The 22,684-nt window shown below is 43.4% G+C and overlaps 1 protein-coding gene across 13 annotated transcripts in view; it reads left to right on the top strand.

Moving 5' to 3' along the window:
• Positions 1 to 8,503: 8,503 nt before the first annotated feature.
• LOC138112596 (integrator complex subunit 4-like protein 2) overlaps positions 8,504 to 22,684 on the top strand; it is a 28,261-nt gene continuing 14,080 nt past the window's right edge. For 2 of the 13 annotated variants that reach the window (XM_069020014.1, XM_069020021.1), the window contains exons 1-8: positions 10,444 to 10,628; positions 11,374 to 11,422; positions 12,503 to 12,620; positions 13,323 to 13,429; positions 13,635 to 13,818; positions 18,283 to 18,488; positions 20,775 to 20,917; positions 21,895 to 22,010. Coding sequence is in view for 10 of the 13 variants with exons in the window: in XM_069019997.1 (XP_068876098.1) it covers positions 18,315 to 18,488; positions 20,775 to 20,917; positions 21,895 to 22,010 (433 nt within the window). In the remaining 3 variants the exon portion in view is untranslated. Of the gene's footprint in view, positions 10,219 to 10,439; positions 10,629 to 11,373; positions 11,423 to 12,462; positions 12,621 to 13,322; positions 13,430 to 13,634; positions 13,819 to 18,256; positions 18,489 to 20,774; positions 20,918 to 21,894; positions 22,011 to 22,684 lie in introns of those variants that run through there. The other 11 variants (XM_069019997.1, XM_069019982.1, XM_069019947.1 and 8 more) reach the window with 11 other exon arrangements.

Below are 22,684 nucleotides of genomic sequence, written 5' to 3' on the forward strand. Positions count from 1 at the left end.
AATACCCCTGTAAAGTGGAACCCAAGGATCCCAGTGCCACAGACTCCCAGGACAGCTACTGACCCCCACAGGGCAGGTAAAGTTAGACTTTGTTTTTTCCCATCTCTTCACCCTTGTCATCTTTCTGGCACACAGTCTTCTCTTTCAGGGTAATGTGACCTACAAGGAAACAGACTTTACAAACAAGTTTCTAAAGCAAGCTCATTCTGCATGGGGCATATGGACTAAATGGGAACACTTGTTTGTCACTCTTCCTCAGTTTCCTTGCTGCTCTTCAGCAGTATTTGGGATTTGATTTGATGGTCATGGTTACAGGTTTTCCTCTTGAGATACTTCTATAGGACTTTTCCTCTGAACTCTAGAGGCTCATGACAAATCTAGCAATCTTAAATCCCCCTGACTTGGAAAATGCAATGAGTCTTGTTCTCTGTCCTGTTATTCACCTAGGGCTGTGTCACTCTCGCTCCATTTCCCTTTTCTGAAATGGCAGGCTTAGTCCTTTGTTTTTATTTTCTCCTACTTAAAGGCTTAGAATTGGCTTGAATTTTAATTTATACAGATATCTTCCTGCCTTTAGTAATCTTTCTGGTTCCAAAGTCTGCCAAGACTCCTAGGGTCTGGGTCTACACTCACACATCTGTGTATAAAATCTTACAGCAGCACTGGACTTTCATTCTCTGGATGTTCCTTTGGGAAGAAAGGAACATACATGACTGTCTTCTTTGGGAAGAAAGATTTAGTGAATAGTGCACTGCATATATGAATTGTACACTTAAGAAGTCTTTGTCCCTTGATTAATTCTGGCCAGGCCTTTATGGGGACTCAGCACTAACAGAAAGGCAAAACATTAAACACTGAATCTCAGATATGTCACTGCTGCAGGTTTTCAAATGAATCCACACTTTCTGGTATGAGTAAAATGTTATTGAATTATTGATCTAAATTAAAAAGTAGAGGAAAATAATATCAGGCTGAGGCAGATATTTACCACAGATAATTCCAGCCCAAACTCCTAACATTTGATAATATTATAAGTTGTAGAAAACAGACTTTTATAATGGGAAATGTTGCACACTCTTAAGAGCTGACTGTATCAGTCCTATCTACAAGCACTCACTCATGATTCTGCACAGGACTTGCATAAAGTCTACTTGTGAAAAAAACATGGTACAGTTTCACCAGACTAAAAGGCTTTTCCTCCTACTCATGTTTCAGGGTGTTCTTTTCCGGATTAAAGCTTTTTAGCCTCTCCTTTTTAAACTAATCCCTTTCCAAAGTGACACATTTCATTTAACAGAAGGTCCTTAAGCCACTGTTACGACTTCCATTAGTCCCACTGCATGAAAGAAAAGGGTCCATGGATTAAGATGGCACACTCTGTAACATAACCTAAATTCAGCCTTGTTCCAGATCTTAGACTTCCTGTTTTCTATTGAGCAAGTAAGTGCATGTATTTTTCTAACTATAACCCCATGCATATTAGAAGTGCTGTTGTGTGAGTAAACATGCTGAAGATTAAGAGATGCTTACCTAGCTCGGTATTGCTAACTTAGGATAGGTAGAACGGAGGTCTCTGGAGAGCTCACACACTGAAAAGATGGGGGTGGATTTTTCATAGGCTTCTGATGGACAGATACACTGAGTAAAACATAAAGAACCTGTGGTCACAGATTTGCTGCCTTGCAAATAAGCATGTGTGGCAGGGGAAGACTTGAAACTTACTGATCTTTTTGGTAATGGAAAGTTAGAAGTAATGGCTTGTTTTCTCACAAGAAGCTGCACCTACCCCTTGCTCACTTTGTACCATTAGCATAAACATACTACATACTACATCAAGAAGATGATAGGAAAAAAACAGCAAAGAAAGTCATATTTTATATGCACATTATTAAAGGTTTGAAAATTAAGCAGTTGGAAGCAGTAAGAAAAGTCCCAAACACTGCATAGCATATGTGCATTACTCTACAGTCAGTAATTAGTCACAATATGGCAGTGCACACAAACCAGTGGGAAAGAATATGCAGAAAGAATTAATGAGGGACTTTGTTATTTTTACCATCTGTGGCTGGGCCTTCACTGGAATGACCTGCAGCTGAGGCAAACTTGGTCTTGTAGGAGAAAAGAAACTGCAGGGGAAACAGGTTTATTAGAAGTTCTAGTGAGAGGCTTTCACTTGCTTGACACAGATGCCATGCTGGAACTCAGAGTAGTGTCTTCTCCTGGTCTGAGGTGTGCTCTTTTTCCTCCTCCAAGAGAGTTCAAGAATGGATTATCTGCAAATGGGCAAAGCTCCAGTGTGTGATCCTGTGGTGTTCCCGAGCCTCGCTGTCCTTGAGAGAAGTGAAACCTGTGGCTGGGTTTGTAGAAAAGAGCTGTTAAAAGAGATGCTCCCACTTTCTTTTCCCTCATGCTCTGGCTGGATACCTCCATCTGCAGTGATGATGTTACTGCTTCAATCTCAGCCTGACAGGCCCTAGCAGGGAAGGACCAGTGCAACTTCTCTGTGGCACTTAGGAAATTTTGACCCAGACTAGTGATGGCTCCTGGCTGTAGCAAGTTGCTTGGACTCAAAGTTGAATGAAATGTCCAGTACAAGTACACTTGTTAATGAGGTGTGTCCTGACAAGTGTGTGCAAAGCTCAATTGATTCCAATCAGTCGAGTGCCCTCCGTTGTACTAGGTTTGTTTTCCTGTGGAAACTCGCTCACCAGACCTTTCTACAATATGTTTCTTTTATTTCTGCGTTATAAAGGTGAGGTAAAGGCTAGGTTTGAAGAAGAAAACATCCAATTAAAATAAACTCCCAGATTCTAGAGTTACATGGCAATTTCATTTGTCTCAAGTCTCAGGGTGTACAGTTCTTCAGGGCATTATTAGGAATGACTGTAACATAGAGAGTAATTCACCCAGGACTGCATTCACCAGCATAATGCCAACTGCTACATGAGTATAATATTTTGCTGCTACATCATGAGTTGACATACAGAACAATTAAGCATCTGGGTGAATGTGGGGGAGAAATGCTCTTCTTTTCATCTGCAACCTTTTCTCTGCTTCAAAAGTGGACTGAAAATGCTGTCTCTCTTACATTTGCATGGGAGTACATTTATTGATATGCCTCCACATATTTTTTTATCTGGTTATTCATATCTCGAGGCATGAGACTACGTAGAATTGTGTGTTGGTTTTGCATGGGCTGGTTTTTGGTAGCAGGAGGCCACAGAAGTGGCTTCTGTGAGAAGCTGCTGGAAGCTTCATTCATGTCTGGCAGAACCAATCCCTGATGGCTCTGAAGATGGACATGCTGCTGGCCAAAACTGGGCCAATGAGAGAGGTTGGGAACACCTCAGTGATAACATATTTAAGAAGAAAATCCAAACAAAGTGCACACAATTTTTCTTCTAGTCAGAGAAGAGGAGGAGGTGAGAACATGTGAGGGAAAACAACATGGCCACACCAAGGTCAGTGGAGAAGGAGGGGGAGGAGGTGCTCCAGGTATTGGAGCCGAGGTGCCTCTGCAGGCCGTGGTGAGGACCATGGTGAGGCAGCTGTGCCCCTGCAGCCCATGGGGATCCACGGGGGATGCAGAGATCCACCCACAGCCCCTGAGGGAGGTGCCCATGCCAGAGTGGGTGGATGCCTGGAGGAGGCTGTGATCCAGTGGGACACCCGGTGGAGAGAGGGGCCCCTGCTTCCAGGCTGGAGCAGCCCGTCCTTGGAGGACTGCACCCCGGGGAAGAGCAGCCAATGTCGCAGCAGTTTTGGGAGGGCTGTGTGCCCGTGGGGGAATTCACAGTGCAGCAGGTGTGGCAGGACTGCTGCTCGTGAGAGTGGACCCACGCTGGAGAAGTTCATGGAGAACTGTCTTCTGTTGGAAGGACCCCACGGTCTCACAAGGGAAGGACTCCTCTCTCCGAGCAGTGGGAAAAAATCTCAGGTGATAAACTGACCAAAACCCTCATACCCTGTCTCCCTGCGCTGTTGGTGGGAAGGAGGGAGGGGTTGGGGAAGGAAAAAGGTGTTTTGAAGGACTTGTTTTACTTCTCATTATCCTCCTCTGACTCTGTTGTAATAAATTCACTTTGTACTTCTATGCTGAGTCTGTTTTGCCCTTGGAGTGTTTTCTCCTGGTCCTTATCTCAACTCATGAACCCTTCATTAATTTTTTCTCTCTTCTGCCCAGCTGTTGCAGGGGAGGGTGAGCGAGCAACTTTTGTGGATGCCTGGTGCTTGGCCAGTGTTAAACCACAGCGACGTGCCAGTGTTCTTTCTGATGTGTTTGTTACATGTAAAACCAACATAACAGTTCTAAAATATGCTATCTATTCTTTAATCTCTATCTTACGTGTCAGGCAAGTAATAGCACTTATCTTTCAGGGCAGACAGGGAGTTTAAACTGAGCCAAAACAGCACTGATTCATTGTGGGGAATTTTTTTTGGTGTTTTTTTTATTGTTGGTAGACTTCAGGGAAGATTCAAAGGTGTTTCTAAATGTTGAATCTGAATGCTTAACTCTAAGGCATTTTTTGTTGAAGCAAATTGAGGCACTCAGAAATTCAACATCCATCATAAATATACTTCCAGCTCTGCCTTTGGTTCAGGATTCTGTCTGGTCTCCTCTGCACTGTATTTTCAGCTGTAACCCTGAATGGTGTCCTGAGTTTTTGTGCAAGGACAGTGCAGTCCAACAGACATCTAAGCATCGCTGTGTAAACCACAGCACACAAAGATTTTAGTTTTTTTATCCAATCTCCTCAAAACACAGTAACAATCTGGCTCCTAAATACAAGTAGTTTGATGGTGGATTATTTTATTTTGATAAATATTATTTATTTTATTTTCACTGACACTCTGCTGTTCCCTGAGGAGGGAAAGAACAATAAGGGCATGTGAGATGGTGCCCAGGGATGTCACTCATGGCCTTGGAGGTCTGGTCTGTAGTTCACAGAGAAATGCCTGCCCTGGGACTCACCAGCATGAGGCCATGTCTGTGCCAGCCCAAGAGCTGTGATTCTCTCCTTAGGCAGGAATACATCTCCAGTTTCATGGCTGTGTTCACATATGCTGGGCCTTGTTTTCACTCCCTCCCTCTGTAAGGTCCTCTCCCTGGGGCAGCGGATAAAGAACATGGCTGGCAAGCAGAGTCTGAATGAGCTGCAGAGCCCATCTCCCTGTGGAGATCTCTCAGGTTGCCTTTTCCTTCTGCATCACTGCCCAGTCCAGCAGAAGAATGAGTGTGTGAAAACATTTGCCCCACTTTTGCTCTGGACATAAGCCGCCCTTTTAATGGAGTCAAGCATGGGTGGCAATTTCTGCCTTGACACTCCAAAGCTTCCAGGAACCAATTTCCCTCACTATAGTGGGGACAGAAGAAATAGTTGAGGACTCCAGGGCATTTCAGTGGAAAGAAAACACATTCCTGTTTGCTGTGACATGCAGAGATCCCTGAGAGTCTCAAGATCACAGCTTTGTGACCTGTTCCACCTGTACTAACAAAAGCAAACTAGAAAAACAACCAGGAATTTGCATAATTACTGTAGATTAGGAAGGAGAAGGATTAGAGCTGCATTCTCAGATCCCATATTTTTGGAATTTGCTCTTCTAAGTCTTAGTAAAACTTTCATTCTGAGCCTAATGTCTGAAAATCCCATTATATTTCACTTGTCAGGACAAGTCCCTGATACCAAAGAGTAGAGCTTGACAGGGTGATCAGATTGATCATAAAACCTCTCATCAATTGTGTTTATAATAAATTTGTTAATTATCATTAAAAATATAGTCCAAGGAAATCATTACCAGTTTGCATCAATGCATTGAAAAGCCCAAGTTCAGCACATTATTGCTTGACAACTGAAACCTTCCAAGTGAAAAGAACAGATGTACTTGAAGGGCAAGCACAGATTCAGACACAGGCAGTAGTGCTCTTAATGTCACAAAAAAAGCAGACAGGCTGGTACGTTCACCCTGTCCTTTCCAGCATGCTTCCTGGTGACAATATTTGGTCCAAGTTTCTCTTGGTGGAAATGAAACTCAAGACCTCATCTGGTTTTCGTTCACAGAACCTGAACCAACTGTCCCAAATGCACCTCACTACTCTCCCAGAACTCCATCTCCAGCTGGTCTCACAGCTACTCTTCTCAGATATCTGAAATGAATGATGGTTTGACCTGTCTCACAATGCTAGGATAGACAAAATCAGACCAGACAAGACAACTGGTGTTGCCACTTCCTTCCAGCTCCATGCTCTTGACTATTGTTTAGGATTTAGGTCAGTGTCAATGGTTATAGATCCCTCTTTCAAACTCCAGAGGAATGATTGTCAGAGTTTTTAATGTGGACTAAATTACTTCTGTAGTAATTCCCTAACATTTGAACTACATAACCAGCAACTGAAAAGAGACATCTGCTGCCACAGACATGAGCCATAGGCAACATGCACAATAGAAAGTAGAGTCTTTCAGGGGAGATACAAAGCAGGCTTAAATGTTGCTAATTTACCAGCTCTGTCCACAGTAACCTGCCATTTTCCATCTCTGTATGGTCTTCCCCCAGAGAACCTCAACTGCAGTTCAGTCCAGGAAAAAAAAAACCACCTTCCACTGAAATGTTCAGTTCCAGTCTCCAGGTTTTAGATGTGGGTTTACTGGATGCTCTTGTTTATCCCACCCTCTGCTGTAATTAGTAGGCAAAAGGTCCTATACCACCTTAATTTGTTCCTGTCACCTATGTTGTCACATAAAAAAGAGAGACTTAATTAGTGGCTGGGACCCTGGCCTGTGAACAGGGCACCTCTGTTCCCATCATCACACCTGCAGATGTAGTGTTAAATGGGACGATTGGTTTCTCTGCTGCCTTTCCTCCTGTGTCTGGCTGGCTGTTCTGGGTGTGATGTGCTGCAGAACGTTTGCCTGGCAGGGGTAAATATTGCAGAGTCATTTGAAGCAGGCAAGTCTGCTCCCTGCAGCCGTGAGCTGTATGGGACTCTGCGGCAAAAGTAGCTAAAAGCACTTGTTCTGTTTCATTTGTCACAGTTTGGCATAGAAACAGGGAAATCTGCCTACTAGTGTGGTTATGAACATCTCTCTCTCTGGCCAGTGTGTTTTTTCTGTTAATAGATTCACCACAGATTTCAATTCAATTAGGTTGCTGCTTTAGTAACCCCCCCAAAAAAGGATTAGCAGTGTTCCTGAAGTAATTCTTGAAAGTTTGTCTGTTTTTTTTTTTTTTTTCTGCATTTATAGTTATTTGTGCCATAGGCAGTGACAGGAGAGAGGCCTGCCCTGTAGGTTCCAAATAAAAGTCATCTGTAGATTTATTTGGGAGCACTCTTCTAAGTATGCATGTAGCAGCCCGTGATTGTGGTCTGTCCTGAGCTACACACATTTGAGCTCTGTCTTGCTGTGAAACAAAGCAGGCTTTAAGAGGACTTAATTTACAGGACTGAAGTAGAACACAGGGTTTTTCTCTAGGTTTACACCATTAACCTCTCACTGTTAACCACTTTAACTGATCATAAATTTGAGAAACAGCTTATGGATTTCAGTAAAAGTTTGTCTTACTACAAAATATTCAGAGCTCTCTCTGAGAAACATGTAGGTTGCTGGCTGCCTTTATCTTCTAACGGTCCTTCCTGGCCTTAATCTATTCATTGTAATAATTAAACCATCCAGACTTACAGGGCTTTAAACAGAGGGCTGTGACTGCAGAAGAAAAGGGGGTCTCTTTCTCCAAGGAAAGGCAGTTTTCCCCAGGATGTCCAGGCTGGCCTGAGTGTAAGGTTGAACATCAGGATATTCTCATGTATTACTTTTATAAAGATACTGATGAAGTTTACTTTCATTTGATGGTGTTAAAATTGCAATATTTTAAAGGTGAAATGTTTCAAGGACATTTATTTCTGTGGTTTTGCAGCCCTATGAACTGTAGTCATGAAGGAGAACAATGTAAAAAGCTTTGGTTTTTTTTATATATGCAAACAGCACTCTGATACATATCAATTAAGTTGTAAAACTTGAGGGATTTTCTTACTGTAGTGTGAACAGAGGTGCCAACAGTTTTGTGGTTGGTTTGGGTTTATTTTATCCAAAATAGAACTGACCTCTACATAATTGTCCTTGAAGAAACTGATTTTTTTTTTCTTAAATTACTTAAATTTTACTTATCAGACTAGTGCTTGGAAAACTGGTGTCTGCAGCCAGGAGCTGCATGGTGCTATAGGACAGGGCTGCTTTGCCCCACTCCATGGCCAAACACGGCGTCAGCAGCCGGAGCCCTCAGCAGCTCCTCAGCGTGGCTGGGCTTGGCCTGAGAACACACATGAGAAGACCCAGAGCTGAACAGATGATACAAAACTGGGAGGAGCTGTTGACTCCCTCGAAGAGGTCCTGCGCAGAGACCTCGATGAATTAAAGGACTGGGCAATTACCGAGATAAGCATAACAGCCCAATCAGAATTAATAAAGAAATAACATTTATTATGCGACCGCAATATCGGTCTCAAAAGCCACGATGGAGAAAAGCAGCCCCGAGCCCGGGGTCGGAGCTGGGTGAACACGCACAGATCTGATCTCTATCGCACCAGACCTCCCAAGTTCACGGGTGCTGCTTCGGCTGGTTCCTTCTTATACAGCTCTTGGGCAGAGTCCGAATTAATTCTGTTCTTTTCCTGAAGTTGGACTGCACAAAGCCTTTCCTGGGTCTGATGAATTGTCCATCTTGGATGATGAATGGCCCATCTCTGGTTCCTGGAACAGTTATTTTTAGTTCCCGGAATGTCCAATTCCTTATCAGCTGAGATGTAGATATCAGAAGATGGTGATCAAGTCATCATAGTGTTAATGTCTCGGTGATAAGATCCAGCCCCACCTGGGGTGGAATTCTCACCTCTTGATTACATCTGTGCTGAAAAAACTTCTTGTTTAACTGCTCTGGTGTTGTGAAATTTTCCTCTCAGCCAGGTTGGTGGGGGGGTTTGAAACTCTGTCTCTGCATGGTTTTATTACATTTCAGTTTTATACATAATAGCACGAATTACATACTTTATTTATAACACCATCATGTATAATTCATTAATTCTGTGGAGTTGCTGAGTATCATCAGTCTTATCTTTTTCCTTGGCTCAATTCCGTCTGGTTTCGTTTTTTTTTTTTTCTTCTGATAAGATTTTCCAGGAATGTGAAGACCCCCTTATCCTTCCCAAACTGACCACCCAAACTACAAACATTCTACAGCATTACATTACAGAATCTAGGCAAAGCTTTTCTAACATTAAGGAACATGAAAAAAAACCGACATCACAATCCATTCATAACAATTATGGAACACGCGAAAAGCCAGCACCGCAATGCCATTTATAACAGAGGGATCCGCCGGAGGGACCCGCGGGGATGTAGTCCTGGCCGCGGAGGGATCCGCCGGAGGGACTATTTGTGATGCGGTCCTGCCCGCGGAGGGATCAGCGGTGATGCGTCCCGCGCGGAGTGATCCGCCAGAAGGGACTATTTGTGATGCGGTCCTGCCCGCGGAGGGATCAGCGGTGATGCGTCCCGCGCGGAGTGATCCGCCAGAAGGGACTATTTGTGATGCGGTCCTGCCCGCGGAGGGATCAGCGGTGATGCGTCCCGCGCGGAGTGATCCGCCAGAAGGGACTATTTGTGATGCGGTCCTGCTCGCGGAGGGATCAGTCGGAGGGATCACCGGTAATGCGGCCCTGCCTGCGGAGCTGGGAAAAACGAGGCTCGCTCTTTGTAACATTTTAAGGAAAGTTTAAGGAAAGGGACAATTAGGAGACAACAGCGAACAGGGTGGTACGGCCGGGTGCTTTGGCAGAGACCCAGAGGGACACCTCTACATCCAAAAGATCGCCTGTAAAAAGTACATCGCTCATTTCGCATTCACCACCATCGTGCAGAATTCATTAATTCTGTGGAGTTGCTGAGTATCATCTCATCAGTCTTATCTTTTTCCTTGGCTCCATCCCGTCTGGTTTCGGGTTCTCCTGGTAAGATTTTCCAGGAATGTGAAGAGCCCCCCATCCTTCCCAAACTGACCACCCAAACCACAGACATTCCACAGCGTTACGTTACAGAACCCAGGCAAAGCTTTTCTGACACTGAGGAACATGAAAAAACCGCCATCCCGATCCATCCCTAACAATTGTGGAACAGGCGGAAGGGCAGCACCGCAGTACGTTTATGGCAGTGACGCCATTTAGAACCGGTGAGCGTTGCTTTCTCTCTCTGCTCACAGAGCACGAGGCCCTGGGGAAGTTGCCCCAAGGCCGCGTTCCGGTGAGGCCGCCGCGCGCTCCGGCAGCGCAGCCAGGGCCGGACGCCCCGGGCCGGGCGGGGCCGGCAGCTGAGTCCGCCTGCGGGCCGGGCCGGGCCGCGCCGCCATCTTGGGGCCGCGGACCATCGAGTGCGGCCTCCGGGCGGAAAGAGAGGACGCGCCTGTGGCCCCTCCCTGCGGCTGCTCTGTGCCTTCTGTTCCGGGTTGCGGTGCGGCGTCATGGCGGCGCACTTGAAGGAGCGGGTGTATGAGGAGTTCAGCAAGGTGGTCCGGGTAACACGTCCTCCCTGGGCCGGGATGGATGGCTCCGAGCTCTGCCATGCGGCGGGAGCTGCCGGCGGGTGAGGCGGAGCTGTGGGGAAAGCCGCCGGCCCAGGCCGGGGCCGAGGCTGGGAGCGCCGCCCGCCCGCCCGGTGGGCGTCGGCGTTGGGGCGGCCCGTGAGGGGTTGAGGAGGAGCGGGACGGGCCGGATTCGAGTTTAGGGAGGCTGGAGCTGCCGGAGGGGAGAGGTCTGAGAGGGTTTTCCCCTCCGTGTGGGGAAGGAGAGAGATTGCGGAGTCTCCCTCACTGGGGATACTCAAGAACCGTCTGTAGGCAGCCGTGTGCAATGTGCGCTGGGACGACTGTGCTTGAGAGGGAGGTTGGAGCAGATGATGCACTGTGGTCCCTTCCAATGAGCCCCATTATGTGAATCCGTGACCTGGGTTGGGCTGCGACTGCTGCGGGGAAGACGCAGCATCCTCCAGCCCGGGAGTAGGGAAGGGACCTATGGCAAGTTTATGGGCTGCTCTCGGCCGGTGGGAGTGGGAGAAGTCGTGTTTGCCCTGGGTTGGTTGTTTGGTGTTGGAAGCAGCATTTGACCCAGCCTAGGGTGGGGAAAGGCCGTGTTTCCCGGCAATAGGGACTGTCTGGGCAGGTCAGTAAGAGCTGCAGCGGTCTGAGGATGTATTTCTTGCTGAGACAGATGAAGGAGAGGCTAGTGCTTGCCGTGGGCCATGGGAGCTTCCTTAGGCCTCCCCATGTTGAGTGTGGGAAGGAGTGGGTCTGGATTTGCTGTGTTTCTGAGCCGTGTCCCTCTGCCCACAGCAGCAGCATGAGGACCTGTCCACTAAGAAGCTGCGGCTGAGCAAGCCCGGTAAGTCAGCAGCGCTCCACGTGGACCTGTGCAAAGCCACCTCACCTGCAGATGCCTTGCAGTACCTGCTCCAGTTTGCCAGGAAGCCTGGGGAAGTGGAAATACAGAGTTCCTGGACAAATAACACATACTGTTTGTGCTTGAAGTTTGTTTTGTAGCCTGTGTTAGAAGAGAGACTCATGAACCTGCAGACGAGGTCTGGCAAGAGCACAATCTGTTACAGAATCCAACTCTTAAAAATACTGCTTTTAAACTGCTGTAGCTGACATTATTTTAATTAAACACAGAATCTTCAAAAGAACTTGCTTCTTAGTACCTCTGTAAAACTTGCACTTCTTATGCAGGAACCTGACCCTGAAAGCTGTAACTGCAGTGGAAGTTGTGTGGTGATTTAGTTGTTTGTACTGTCATTGTTTTGTTTAAGATGGTGCTGCAGCCTCCTGCTCCTTCATCCCTATATCTTTTGGTAGGGCAGTCCCCATACAGTGCTGATGACAGTATCCATTGTTCAAACACATAACTTCAGCCCTAAAAAAATGCTTCTCAGTTCAGTTGAGAAAGAGACTACTCCCTTTGGTGTCACATTTGTCACTTGGAGGCTGTGTGTGGCACTAAAGTCTTTTTTAAACACTTGAAAGATACAACAGTTGGAACCATGAAATTTCTTGTTGAAAGATGGAGTATTTGTTATTGTAATATTTCTGCACCTCTGTGTTCAGTGTTGCACAAATGCTTGGCAAGATCCAAGTATGACATGTAGATGACTTTTTGTCTTTCTGCTCTGTATTGGATATCCTTGGCAATACAATGAAAGAGGAGCTTCCAGTTATGACCAGAAGCCTTGTGTGCAAGAGTCTGTAGAAGCCTCAAAATGAATCTTTAAAATGCATGAACTTTGGAAATTAATTTTAAAACAATATTAATTGATGAGGCTTGCTTATGTAATTATCACCTGTGACAACATTTGCTGTTTCTTAAATAACTAGATGTATGCAGGTAATAGATGCTGTTCTTTTTTTTTTTTTTTTTCCTTTAACCAGGCTGTTTTGGGGATTTTTTTGGGGTGTTGTTTCCTTCCAGGAGAATGATGCCTCTGTAAGACTGAAGATTGCATCCTTGCTGGGATTGTTGTCAAAGACTGCAGGATTTTCCCCAGACTGCATGATGGATGATGCCATTAACACACTTCAGAATGAGAGTAAGGCTCACTTTTGATGTGGTGCTTGAGATCAAGGTGGAATCGTGCTGTCAAAGCATTTGGGACAGTGGTGAGGCCTTACATCTCAGGTGTATGATTGGAAATTGCTGGTTAGAGTATTTATTTTCTGGTTTTGTGAATGATGACAGATAACACCATGTTCTGAGGAGCAGAAGAATGTTCCTCTGACCTGCCTGCTGTATATCTTTGTTCTAAAGGAGTGCAAAGTTTGCTTTTGCATCTCCATGTGAGAGCTGTTGCTTCTGAAGTTCTCTGTTGTACAGGACAGTTTTGCTTGAAATGGAAATGTGTTTGAAGAGGAGTTTTTTTTATACCATGCTAGAGGCCAGCTCATCAAGCTGTACCAACAGGAGTGTAGCCAGCAGGTCAAGGGAGGGTATTATGGCCTTTTACTCAGCACTGGTGAGGCCACATCTGGAATAGCTTATCCAGTTTTGGGTTGCCCAGTGCCAGATTAGTGCTGGTAAGGTTGGGTGAGTTCAGCAGAACCACTGAGGTGGTGGCAGAGGACTGGAGTATGTGATGTGCAAGGCACATGTGATGTGCAAGGGAGCTGGGCTAGTTCAGGACTTGAAAGGAGAAGGTTTCAGGATGGCTTTCCAACATGGATCAGTCTGTGATCCTGTAGCTGGTAAGAGTTCAGCAAAGTGATCCATAGCCTTTCGCTGTCTTGTTTTGCAGAGTCTCACCAAGTCCTTGCTCAGCTGCTGGACACCCTGTTAGTGATTGGCACAAAACTCCCAGAGAATCCATCTGTCAGGATGAGGCTGGTGGAGGTAGCCTGCAAGGTGAGGCGGCCTCCCTGGGGCAGGGGACTTTTGTTGTTGCCACAAGAAAAAAAGAAAGGTAGTCAGTATTTAAATTATTTTCATTTTCCCCCATAAACTGTTACAATACCAACGTGAATAACTGCTAGGAAACATAAGATGATGTTTCAAAGGGCTGAAAGAAGGGTAAGAATCCTGTTCCATCTGCTCGTCTCTTGTTCCACAGCATCTGCCAGATTCTTCCTTCTGTAAGGAATAAGTGTCTTCAATTAATTGGCTGTCTTGGCCCAGTGGAAAAAGGTGTTGCAAAAGAGGCTGAAAGCCAGGCAGCCAAAGATGTCCAGAAGATCATAGGAGATCATTTTAATGCTCAGGACCCTCGTGTTAGGACTGCAGCTATAAAAGCCATGGTAAGTGTTGCTAGTACAGTGGAAGAAATGGTTTGGGGTTGTATAAGAAAGCTGAGAGAGGGCTGGAAACTAATCCAAAGAGGTTTGGTTTAGAGATTATTTTAATTAACTTAGTAAAAGTCCATTTAGTGTATCAAAATTAGCTGGAAAAATAAGATAGGTCTTGAAATATGACAGTAACATGAGATCTCAGAGGGCATTGGAGTGATTCATAACTTCTGTTTCAGCTATAGCTGAAGAAGCTTTTCAATTTGTGGACTCCTCTGAGTGTTTATAGGCTCTTTCTTTTAGTGAGAGATTTATTTTTTGATTTATTATTGGTTACCAGAACTACAATAAGCCTCTAGTGCTCCAAAGTGCAGTAGGTAGCTGCTTATGACAGGAAACCTGCATGATAAGTCCTGAAAGAATTTTGTTTGTTTTAAGGCAAACATTTATGTTTTGCCTCATGTTTGCATTCATTAGCATTCTCTAACTGTTCATGAGATATACTATATACTGGTTTTTTGTGTGGGAACCCTTCAGAAACTTTTAGCTTTGAAAAAATGCAAGCAAAGACTATGCATTTCAAAATACTGCTTAATGTGAGTTGTCTGTGAGTGTATGGGGATGCAGAAGTTTCTCTATTACCCTTAAAGTTGATAACAATGTTCCATCTAATGTGATGGTCAACAAGGATCTTTGAATTAATGTTACTAACCTCCAAACAAAGAAGGAAGATGCATTTGAGGAGATCAGATTGCACTTGAATCTCTCTGAAATCTCCCTCTGCTGGACGTTGTACTTACTCATCCTTCACAGAATCATTTAGGTTGGAAAAGACCCTTAAGATCACTGAGTCCAACCTTTAACCCAGCACTAAACTGTCCCTAAAAGCCACATCTGTATGTCTTTGAAATCCCTCTGGAGATGGTGACTCTGCCACTGTCCTGGGCAGCCTGTTCAGTGCTTGACAACCCTTTCCGTGCAGATTTTTTTCCCAATACCCAATCTAGATCTCATCTCAGTCCAATTTTTGTTGGTACAATTATTTGAAAGTAATTTGCATGACTTTTGTAAAGGTGTTCAGCCAAGTCCATAGCAAGATTTATGACCTTGAGTTTATAATTATAGCACGAAAAAAGCTGTCTTTCTGTTGTTTGAAGTATGGGAACATCTTGTAGGAATTCAGGGTCACTAACCACTTTTCAGCATTCGTGATCATAGTTTTTCTTGCTATGTGTTTGTGGGTTTTTTTTCCTTTAAATCTGTGTTGTACTTTGAAGGATATAGAAAAGAAAATATTTCTTGTTGACCTTATTCAGCCAGATACTATTCCTTTGTTTATAAGCCAGATTCATGACACTGTTACTCTAAAACAAAACAATGTAGGACAGTTTGCTGTCCCTGTGGTTCAGTAATGGAAAGATTTCCAGGGCAGGAATACCCATCATCAATACTACTTTTGAACCCATGTTTCAGGAACGGTAGTAATTATTTTGAGGATTCCTACATCTGTTTTAATTGTGGTTGAATATGGCTAACACTAAAGAATTGTTTGAAGGTTGGGAGAATGGACAGACAGTGTATTTGTATAAATTGCTTTTCCCTAATCAAATTATGAATGACTCTGGAGCTAAAAAAACTATACTGAAGTCAAGGATATTATTTAAAATACTTAATGGTCAAGATAGTGCAGTATTTTAATTATAGCAAGCAATTGAGAAATGCAAGCAGCTGAGTTTACTCAAACAGAAAAACCGTGGTGAAAAGTTAGTCTGTGTCCCTTAAACCTATAGTTACACTTTGTTGCATTGTTGTTTTTTTTCCTGTAGCTACAGCTTCATGAAAGAGGATTAAAGTTACAGCTAGCTATTTATAGTCAGGTAAAACCTTGTATTTGTTTTGTACTTGTTTGCATATCTTTTTTTTAATTCTCTGGCAGTGTGTTTTGTGAGGAGGAGGGCACTGAGCAGAGGTGGAGTATTTTGCACTTAGGTTGCCAATATTCCTTGTTGTCATATGGCAGTGGAAATAAAAGGGTATTTTGCATCCTTGGTGCTTAAATGCACTAAGGCATATGCTTTGTTATATATTGTTTGCTGGGGAGGTGCTCATGGGGAGGGCAAAGCGTAATGAAGTCATTCCTGTCATCTGGCAGTCATAGTGGTAAAGTCTTAAATAGTCCTGAAGTCTCAAACCCTTGTTCATTGGAGAGTTCCCACAAAGCCTGTATTTGTTATGTCAGTAAAGCTGTGCAGCTGCAGCCTGTGTCAGATCAGGCCTATTGCAGACTCACATTTCATCCTTCCTACATAGTACAGGCAGTTCTGGAGTTTCACACCACGTGCCTTGGTTGACTTGATTAGGACTAGTCTGCCTGATGGAACTTGGAAATACTAGGGAGTGAAAGGGATGATTGGATTCATCTTGATTTTTAATCTGTCCTGACTGTTTTGTGGTAAGAATGTGATAAGCATTGTTGTGATCTCTGCTATGGCAGTTGTTTCAAAGGTACTGTAGTGTTGCATGGAATTTGGGTAGAAATGTTCAGTTGAGTAGCCAAAAGCAAGTACCTTCCTATAAATGGTAAAGTTTTAGTAACATATACAGTAATAAGTGGTTTGCTTCTGTTCTGCAGAAACCCACTGGGATTATTTGTTGGTTTTGTTGACTTAAATTTAATAGTTGCGTGCGGCTCTAAATTGGCAGTTAGTTGCTGCTGTTTGAAATTGGTGTTTTGCCAGCAGGAAAAAAATTTCATAGAATCATTTAGGTTGGAAGAGACCTCTAAGACCATAGAGTCCAAATGTTAACCCAGCACTGCCAAATCCCACTAAACCATGTCCCTAAGTGCCACAGCCAGATGGTTTCTGAACACGTCCAAGGATGGTGATTCCACCACTTCCCTGCACAGTCTGTTCCAGTGATTGACAACCGTAATATTTTCCCTAATATCCAATCTAAACTTCCTCTGGCACTTGAGGCTGGTATTTGCATAAACCATGAAAATTCCAAGCTCTGAATGTTCTTTCTGAATTTGCCTTTAATGTTACTGGAAGGACGAGGTTGAGTTAAAACCTACAAAACCACCATAACAAAAATATTGCTGTAGATTGTGTTGTAAAAGTTGGGTTATTGTTCCATGACTCCTGCGAATAAATGCATGTTTTCCCAATAGCTAAACTCTCCCTGAAGCTTGAAAGTGCACTTTTTTTTCCCCTAGTAACAGTAAAAAATGTTTCACTGGTTCAGCCCCTTGACCTGTGAAATAGTTCTCTAGTTTCTTGTGCCACAGGTCTTGTGTCAGTATGATGCTGTTGAGGAACATGGATAAAATGATCCAATGTGGAATATACACAGATCTCTCTCTCTCCACTGCAGCATTTTTAAATACTGCTGAGCTCCCCCTGCCTGGCAGCACTGCTACATGTCTTGAATTCCATGTTGTACCTTAAATCTGAATTAGTGCGTCAGCTTAGGAGAGCAGTATTGGCAGTTTCTCTTCTCTTAATACCTGGGTCTTAATGACCATGGAGACTCAGAGTTGTGACAAAAAGCTTCATTACTGAGCAAGCAGGGGTCTTGCTGTCTGTGCATTTTCGTACTTAATCAGAATCCTGAGGAGTCTTTAAGAACAATAGCTCCACACAAGTTCAAGTGAATGTTTTCAAGGTAGCTAATTTGAGTGAAAAATGTAAGTATGTTTAAAACATTGTTGCAAGGCATCAGATTAATTACCATTTTTATGATTCTAGCATGTAAATGTTATGGAAGCTAATGAGGATGATTTTAGGGAAGAGAATCTCACCTCTGCCTAACCTTGTTATATCTGGGTATTCTTCAAATTCCTGCAATGTTTTACAGCATTAAGTACACTCAGGATGCTTTCTGATGCTCTTTTTACTTCCATTCAAATAATTTTAATATTTAGGTGGCACCTTTTTCCTTTGTTTTGAGGAATCTGAAGTCAGAAAGCAGAGAAATTTCATTCTGTTAACTGCCAAAATGTTGATTCTCTGGGGCTTTTCAGCAATTTGTAAAGTGCTACGTAGCAAGTTAAAAATGCGGTGAAAGCTCCAAGCAATTAAAATGTCAGGAAGAATAAAACAACCCCAGTTTAATTAACTAAATTAGTTTGCTTAAAATACCAGTGTTAATGCTATGCTTGCAAAGCACGCTGTGAAATACACAGTGTTTATTGGTGGGTTGGAGACCTGTTTGTCACCCGCAGGTCCCTTTTGCAGATGTTTATGGCAGCAGCAGGGGCTCTATCCGAGGTGAGACTTCTGATTTGAAGACTTGCCTGTGAAAAGATCCCCAGTGCATCCCTGCTTAGGCTCTGTTGCCCTCAGCATTTCCTTAGCATCTCCTGTCCTTAGGCCAGCCCTTGAGTAGTACAAGGCCTCGCTGTTGGGTGCATGTCCTTTAAAACCAGACAGTTTTAATTAATTTACAGTTAATTCCCTGCTCCTCTTTTAACAGAGGTTCGAATCGCTGCAGTCGAAGCCCTGTGTATGTTGGCTCAGTCCTCGCCTTCTTTTGCGGAGAAATGCCTGGATTTTTTGGTTGCCATGTTTAATGATGAAATTGAGGAGAGGAGGTTGCACTCAATACCCACAATGAGAAAAATTTCCAACAATATCACGCTGCGGGAAGACCAGCTGGATACTGTGTTAGCTGTCTTGGAGGTAAGAAATTCTTGAGGAGAGCAAGAACTGCTCTCCTGCTTGCTTTGGGGTGCTTAATTATGTACTGCTAATCAGTCCCTTCCTCTGAGAGCAAACCCACCTTTTTGTTGGGTTTTTTGGCTCTTTAAACACTGCCAAAGGTGTCTAAAATCTGGTACCTTGTAAGCCCCAGGACAGTAGAATAGTTCTGAAAGAGACAAATTTTAGATAGAAACTCTTCCTTTGATCACTGTGCTGTTGCCTCCATGTGTTTCCTTCTGTCTTGTGTTGTGCTCCAGCACTCTGCACCACTTCATGTTGATGCAGCTTCAATTTCTTTCTGCTCCCTTGACTCAGGTGCTGTGGCTACAGCTTTGCTCACCAAGCAGAGCTGGGCCATGGGCCTGAGATCTCTTTTCTGGCTGCTCAGAGAGTTTGTCAGTGTGCTGCCATACGATTTTGAGTTTTCCCAACCAGCATCCTCCCAGTCAGTGCTCAGCCAGGATTCAGGGAACAGCACGAGTCAGCTGCTCTTCAACCTGGTTGATGAGGTTGATCCAGGAAGAGGAAGAGATTTTGGCTGTGTGAACAGAATTATGTCAAACTGCTTTCTCTCAGACCTGATTTATTTGCTGAGCTATAGCCCCTGAGGCGCTTTTTTTAAATCTGCTGCTTGTAGTAGGCAAGTTTCTGCTGCTTTTGGGAAGGGTCCCAGTCTTGGGAGGTGCTGCAAATCTGTTTCTGTCTCTTCACCTTCTATTTTCTTGACCCAGGGCAGCAATTGCCACTCCCAGTTGTGCCTTAGGAAGAAGCAAACTAATTAAACCTATTTTATCAGTCTGTAACAAATGCTGTGGAACGTGATCTGGATTTGCAAATGCAGCAATGAGCTTTAGGTGCCTCACATTTTTGTCATTATTTGTATTTGTTTAAGCTGGGGACCTGTGCATTGAGGTATGAAAATGTCCTGGTTAGGCTGGGCTCTTCTGTCCTGACTTACCATGTGTGATAAACCCTACATGTATTGTGGTTTATAAATATCATCAGGCATTAGGATAGTGCGAGAATAGTGTGAGAATTATTAATGTTTTAATGGATTTATCTGATTCTGAAAGATGCTGGTGCTTTTCTGTAAAATCCCTCTTGCAGTGCAAAAATAAAGGATGTGGAAAAATACTATTAATTTTGGTGCCTAAATTGGATCCAGCAGTGTAAATACGGATCTCTTGGGTGTTGGGGGTAACTTCTGTTTTCAGAAGTTACTGCTTTCATTTCATCAGAATAACTGTACCAGCTACTCCTTGCTTTTCTAACCAGACTTTGGAATTTACTTTCCCTGTTGTCCTTGATCTCAGTTTCTGTTGAGTTGTGCTCATCTCTGTCTCTTCATGGTCTTCTGACTCATTTGTCTCAGTACCACCTTTCTAGTGGGCTTTATTAGTGGTCTGGAGTGTTTTATGTCTGTGGTCATTTCATTCCAGTCCTTAGAGTTTGTCTTCTCTGTGGTCATAGTTTGTCTTAGACCACTAAAACCCCTTTGATCATTTGTGTGTGTTGGCTGTCATTTAAGAGCCTTTACAAGAGGATTGCTCTTTCTTAGTTTGTGTAAGACAGTGACGGATGAGCTGTTGATACTTAGCAAATTATAATTTAAAAAAGGTAAAATCCACCATTGAAAAGCATCCAGCTCTTGTATCCTATCAAATTTTCGTGTTGTGTCCAGCAGCACCAGGCAAATGCTGATAGCAAGGAATGTGGTGATACATGGGTATGGAATGTCATGATGATTTTTGGCAGAAGGAATGTCATTAACTCAGCTGAATGTTCTAGTCTGTCCAGCCACTGACATGTCCTCAGTGTTTACTCAGACCCTCTGGAGGCCGGTGACTGGGGTGAAAGCCTGTGCAGTTGAGCTCCCTGTGTTGAAAATGATAAAAGGCTGCTGTGAAAATGCTAAAACAGTCTTTGGTGATTGTCTTACTGAGTTGCCCAACACCTTCCTTTTCTGTGGCTGCAAAGATACAACATCAGCCAAACCAAGTAGTGATTTTTGCTCTGCTTGAGCAGGTTAGCAGTGAAGCAGTTGCTGTTCATTCCAGTAAAGGAAGCACATAGGGGGATGAGACCAGGAGAGCCTGCAGCACTTGCCTGGTCACTCCATCTGTGCTTAGCTCTGGTAACTAGAAACAGACACTGCTTATCACAGACCTCTTCTATTAACTCAGTCAAGGAACAGAAGCTGCCAACTTTAAAGTGAATGTGTGTGCAGGCACATCTCTCTCAGCACTCAGCAGTGTCTGGGTTTAGGATTCTTCAGGGGACATTCGGGAAGCACTGCATGAACTATTGTGTTGCACCAATGTTTCAACTAAAGAAGACATCCATCCTGCACTGGTGGAGCTGCTGAAAAACCTGACCAAGTATCCTACAGACAGAGAATCCATATGGAAGTGAGTGTGTTCAGTGTCCTTGTGTGTCTGCTTACTTTCCTCTTCTTTTTAGTAAGTGAGGTGCTAGGAAATACTGAGCTTGCTAAGGAGGTAACAGATGTTGCAGGTGTACAATCCTGTTACTCTGTAAATATGTACTTATTCATGACTGGTGTAGAAACTCTGTGTTGTTCTTGCTTGTCAGTACTTGCCCTGGGAATCCAGAACTGATGACCACTCGTGGAAATACCACCCTATTCCGGCACTCAAAGCATTCACAGAAAAGATTAACTCAAAGATTAACTAAAAAGATTTTCAGTTTAAAACCTGATCTCTTCTACACAAGTGTTTTTGTATACTTGACTCTGTGTTAAATAGTAATAATTACCAGCAGTTGACTATATCAGATGTGATAAGTGGATTGGCTGTGTGACATTGTGCTGTCCGAGGGAATTTTTTCTGTCTAAGCAAAAAGAAGGAACTTCTGTGTCAGAGTTTTTGGTTGTTTAATGGAAGCAACAGAAGAAGTGGTGCTCCACACACATGGTTTGAGATGGAATTCTTAGGTATTATTGGAAACACGTATGTTAGCCTTAGCTTCCTTTGACTTCCAGTGTACTTTTACATTGTTCTTGGAGTTTGGTGGAGTTTAGGGGCTTTGGGTTTTTACCTCCTAACTTCCTTACTTCTGAAGAAAAAAAAAAGGCACTCATTCGTTAGCCTTTAGTATAACAGTTTTTCCTGGATTGCAGAACTCCAAGTGTTAAATATTTTTTGGACAGTTTAAATAATTTAATTACTGCTTGTCCTTTCAGTTTTCTTGGATCCTATAAAATATTAAAGCAAATGGTCAGTTGTAAAGAAATGGCTTGGACAGCAGGATTTTTCTTGCTGACCGTCTCAAAGTGTTGCTGCAACATGAAGTAGTAATGCTTTAGAAGGTTGTATTTTGAAATGTGCCTGTTCACTAACATATATTTCAATCTGTCTATTTGCAGATGCTTGAAGTTCTTGGGAAGTAGGCATCCCACTTTGGTGCTTCCATTGGTCCCAGAGCTGCTGAGCACACATCCCTTCTTTGACACTCCAGAACCAGACATGGATGACCCAGCCTGTATCTTTATTCATGAAGCCAGTTGATAATTTTGACTGTAGTAGATTTTATTAAGGATTTCTCAACACTCACATTTCTTAAACCATTTCTCACTGTAGCAGACAAACAATCCTGTGCCTATTTCTGAATCCTTTTGCACTTAGTTTGTTACTCAGCAAGTGATGGAATAACTGTTAGCTGGAACCATCTTCATAAATACCAGTGGACTATAATTGGCCTTCTTTTTATGCTGTGATGAATAATCAAGCAATTTGTCAAGGTTTAGGCTTTGCAGATGAGCCCTTTGATATCAAAACATTTGTCTAGTTTGCATTAATTTTGAAGATGCTTTAGCTTTTAAATAAGAAGAATGTTTTTTCATGTCTTTTCTTTTTAGGTAAAACTTTTGCTATTCTCACTGTTGTGGAGTTTATAAAACAGAACCATCTCTTAGTACAGCAGCGCCTGAATCCCCATAATGCTTTGAATTTTTCATCTTTTTGAGAGAATTCTATGTCAGAAATCCTTATATTAACCTTGGCTCTTCCAGTGCTTTAGAATACAAACGACTATTGATACACCATTATCCTCAACAATAGGAGACACCTTGGAAATCCATTTTTCCATTTTTATTCCCCTTGCTTCCCTTCTGTGCAATTGCAGAATATAATGTTATTTCTGATGCATGCTGAGAC

The sequence above is a fragment of the Aphelocoma coerulescens genome, chromosome 1 (assembly GCF_041296385.1).
Source record: "Aphelocoma coerulescens isolate FSJ_1873_10779 chromosome 1, UR_Acoe_1.0, whole genome shotgun sequence".
NCBI classification, from domain to species: Eukaryota; Metazoa; Chordata; class Aves; order Passeriformes; family Corvidae; genus Aphelocoma; species Aphelocoma coerulescens.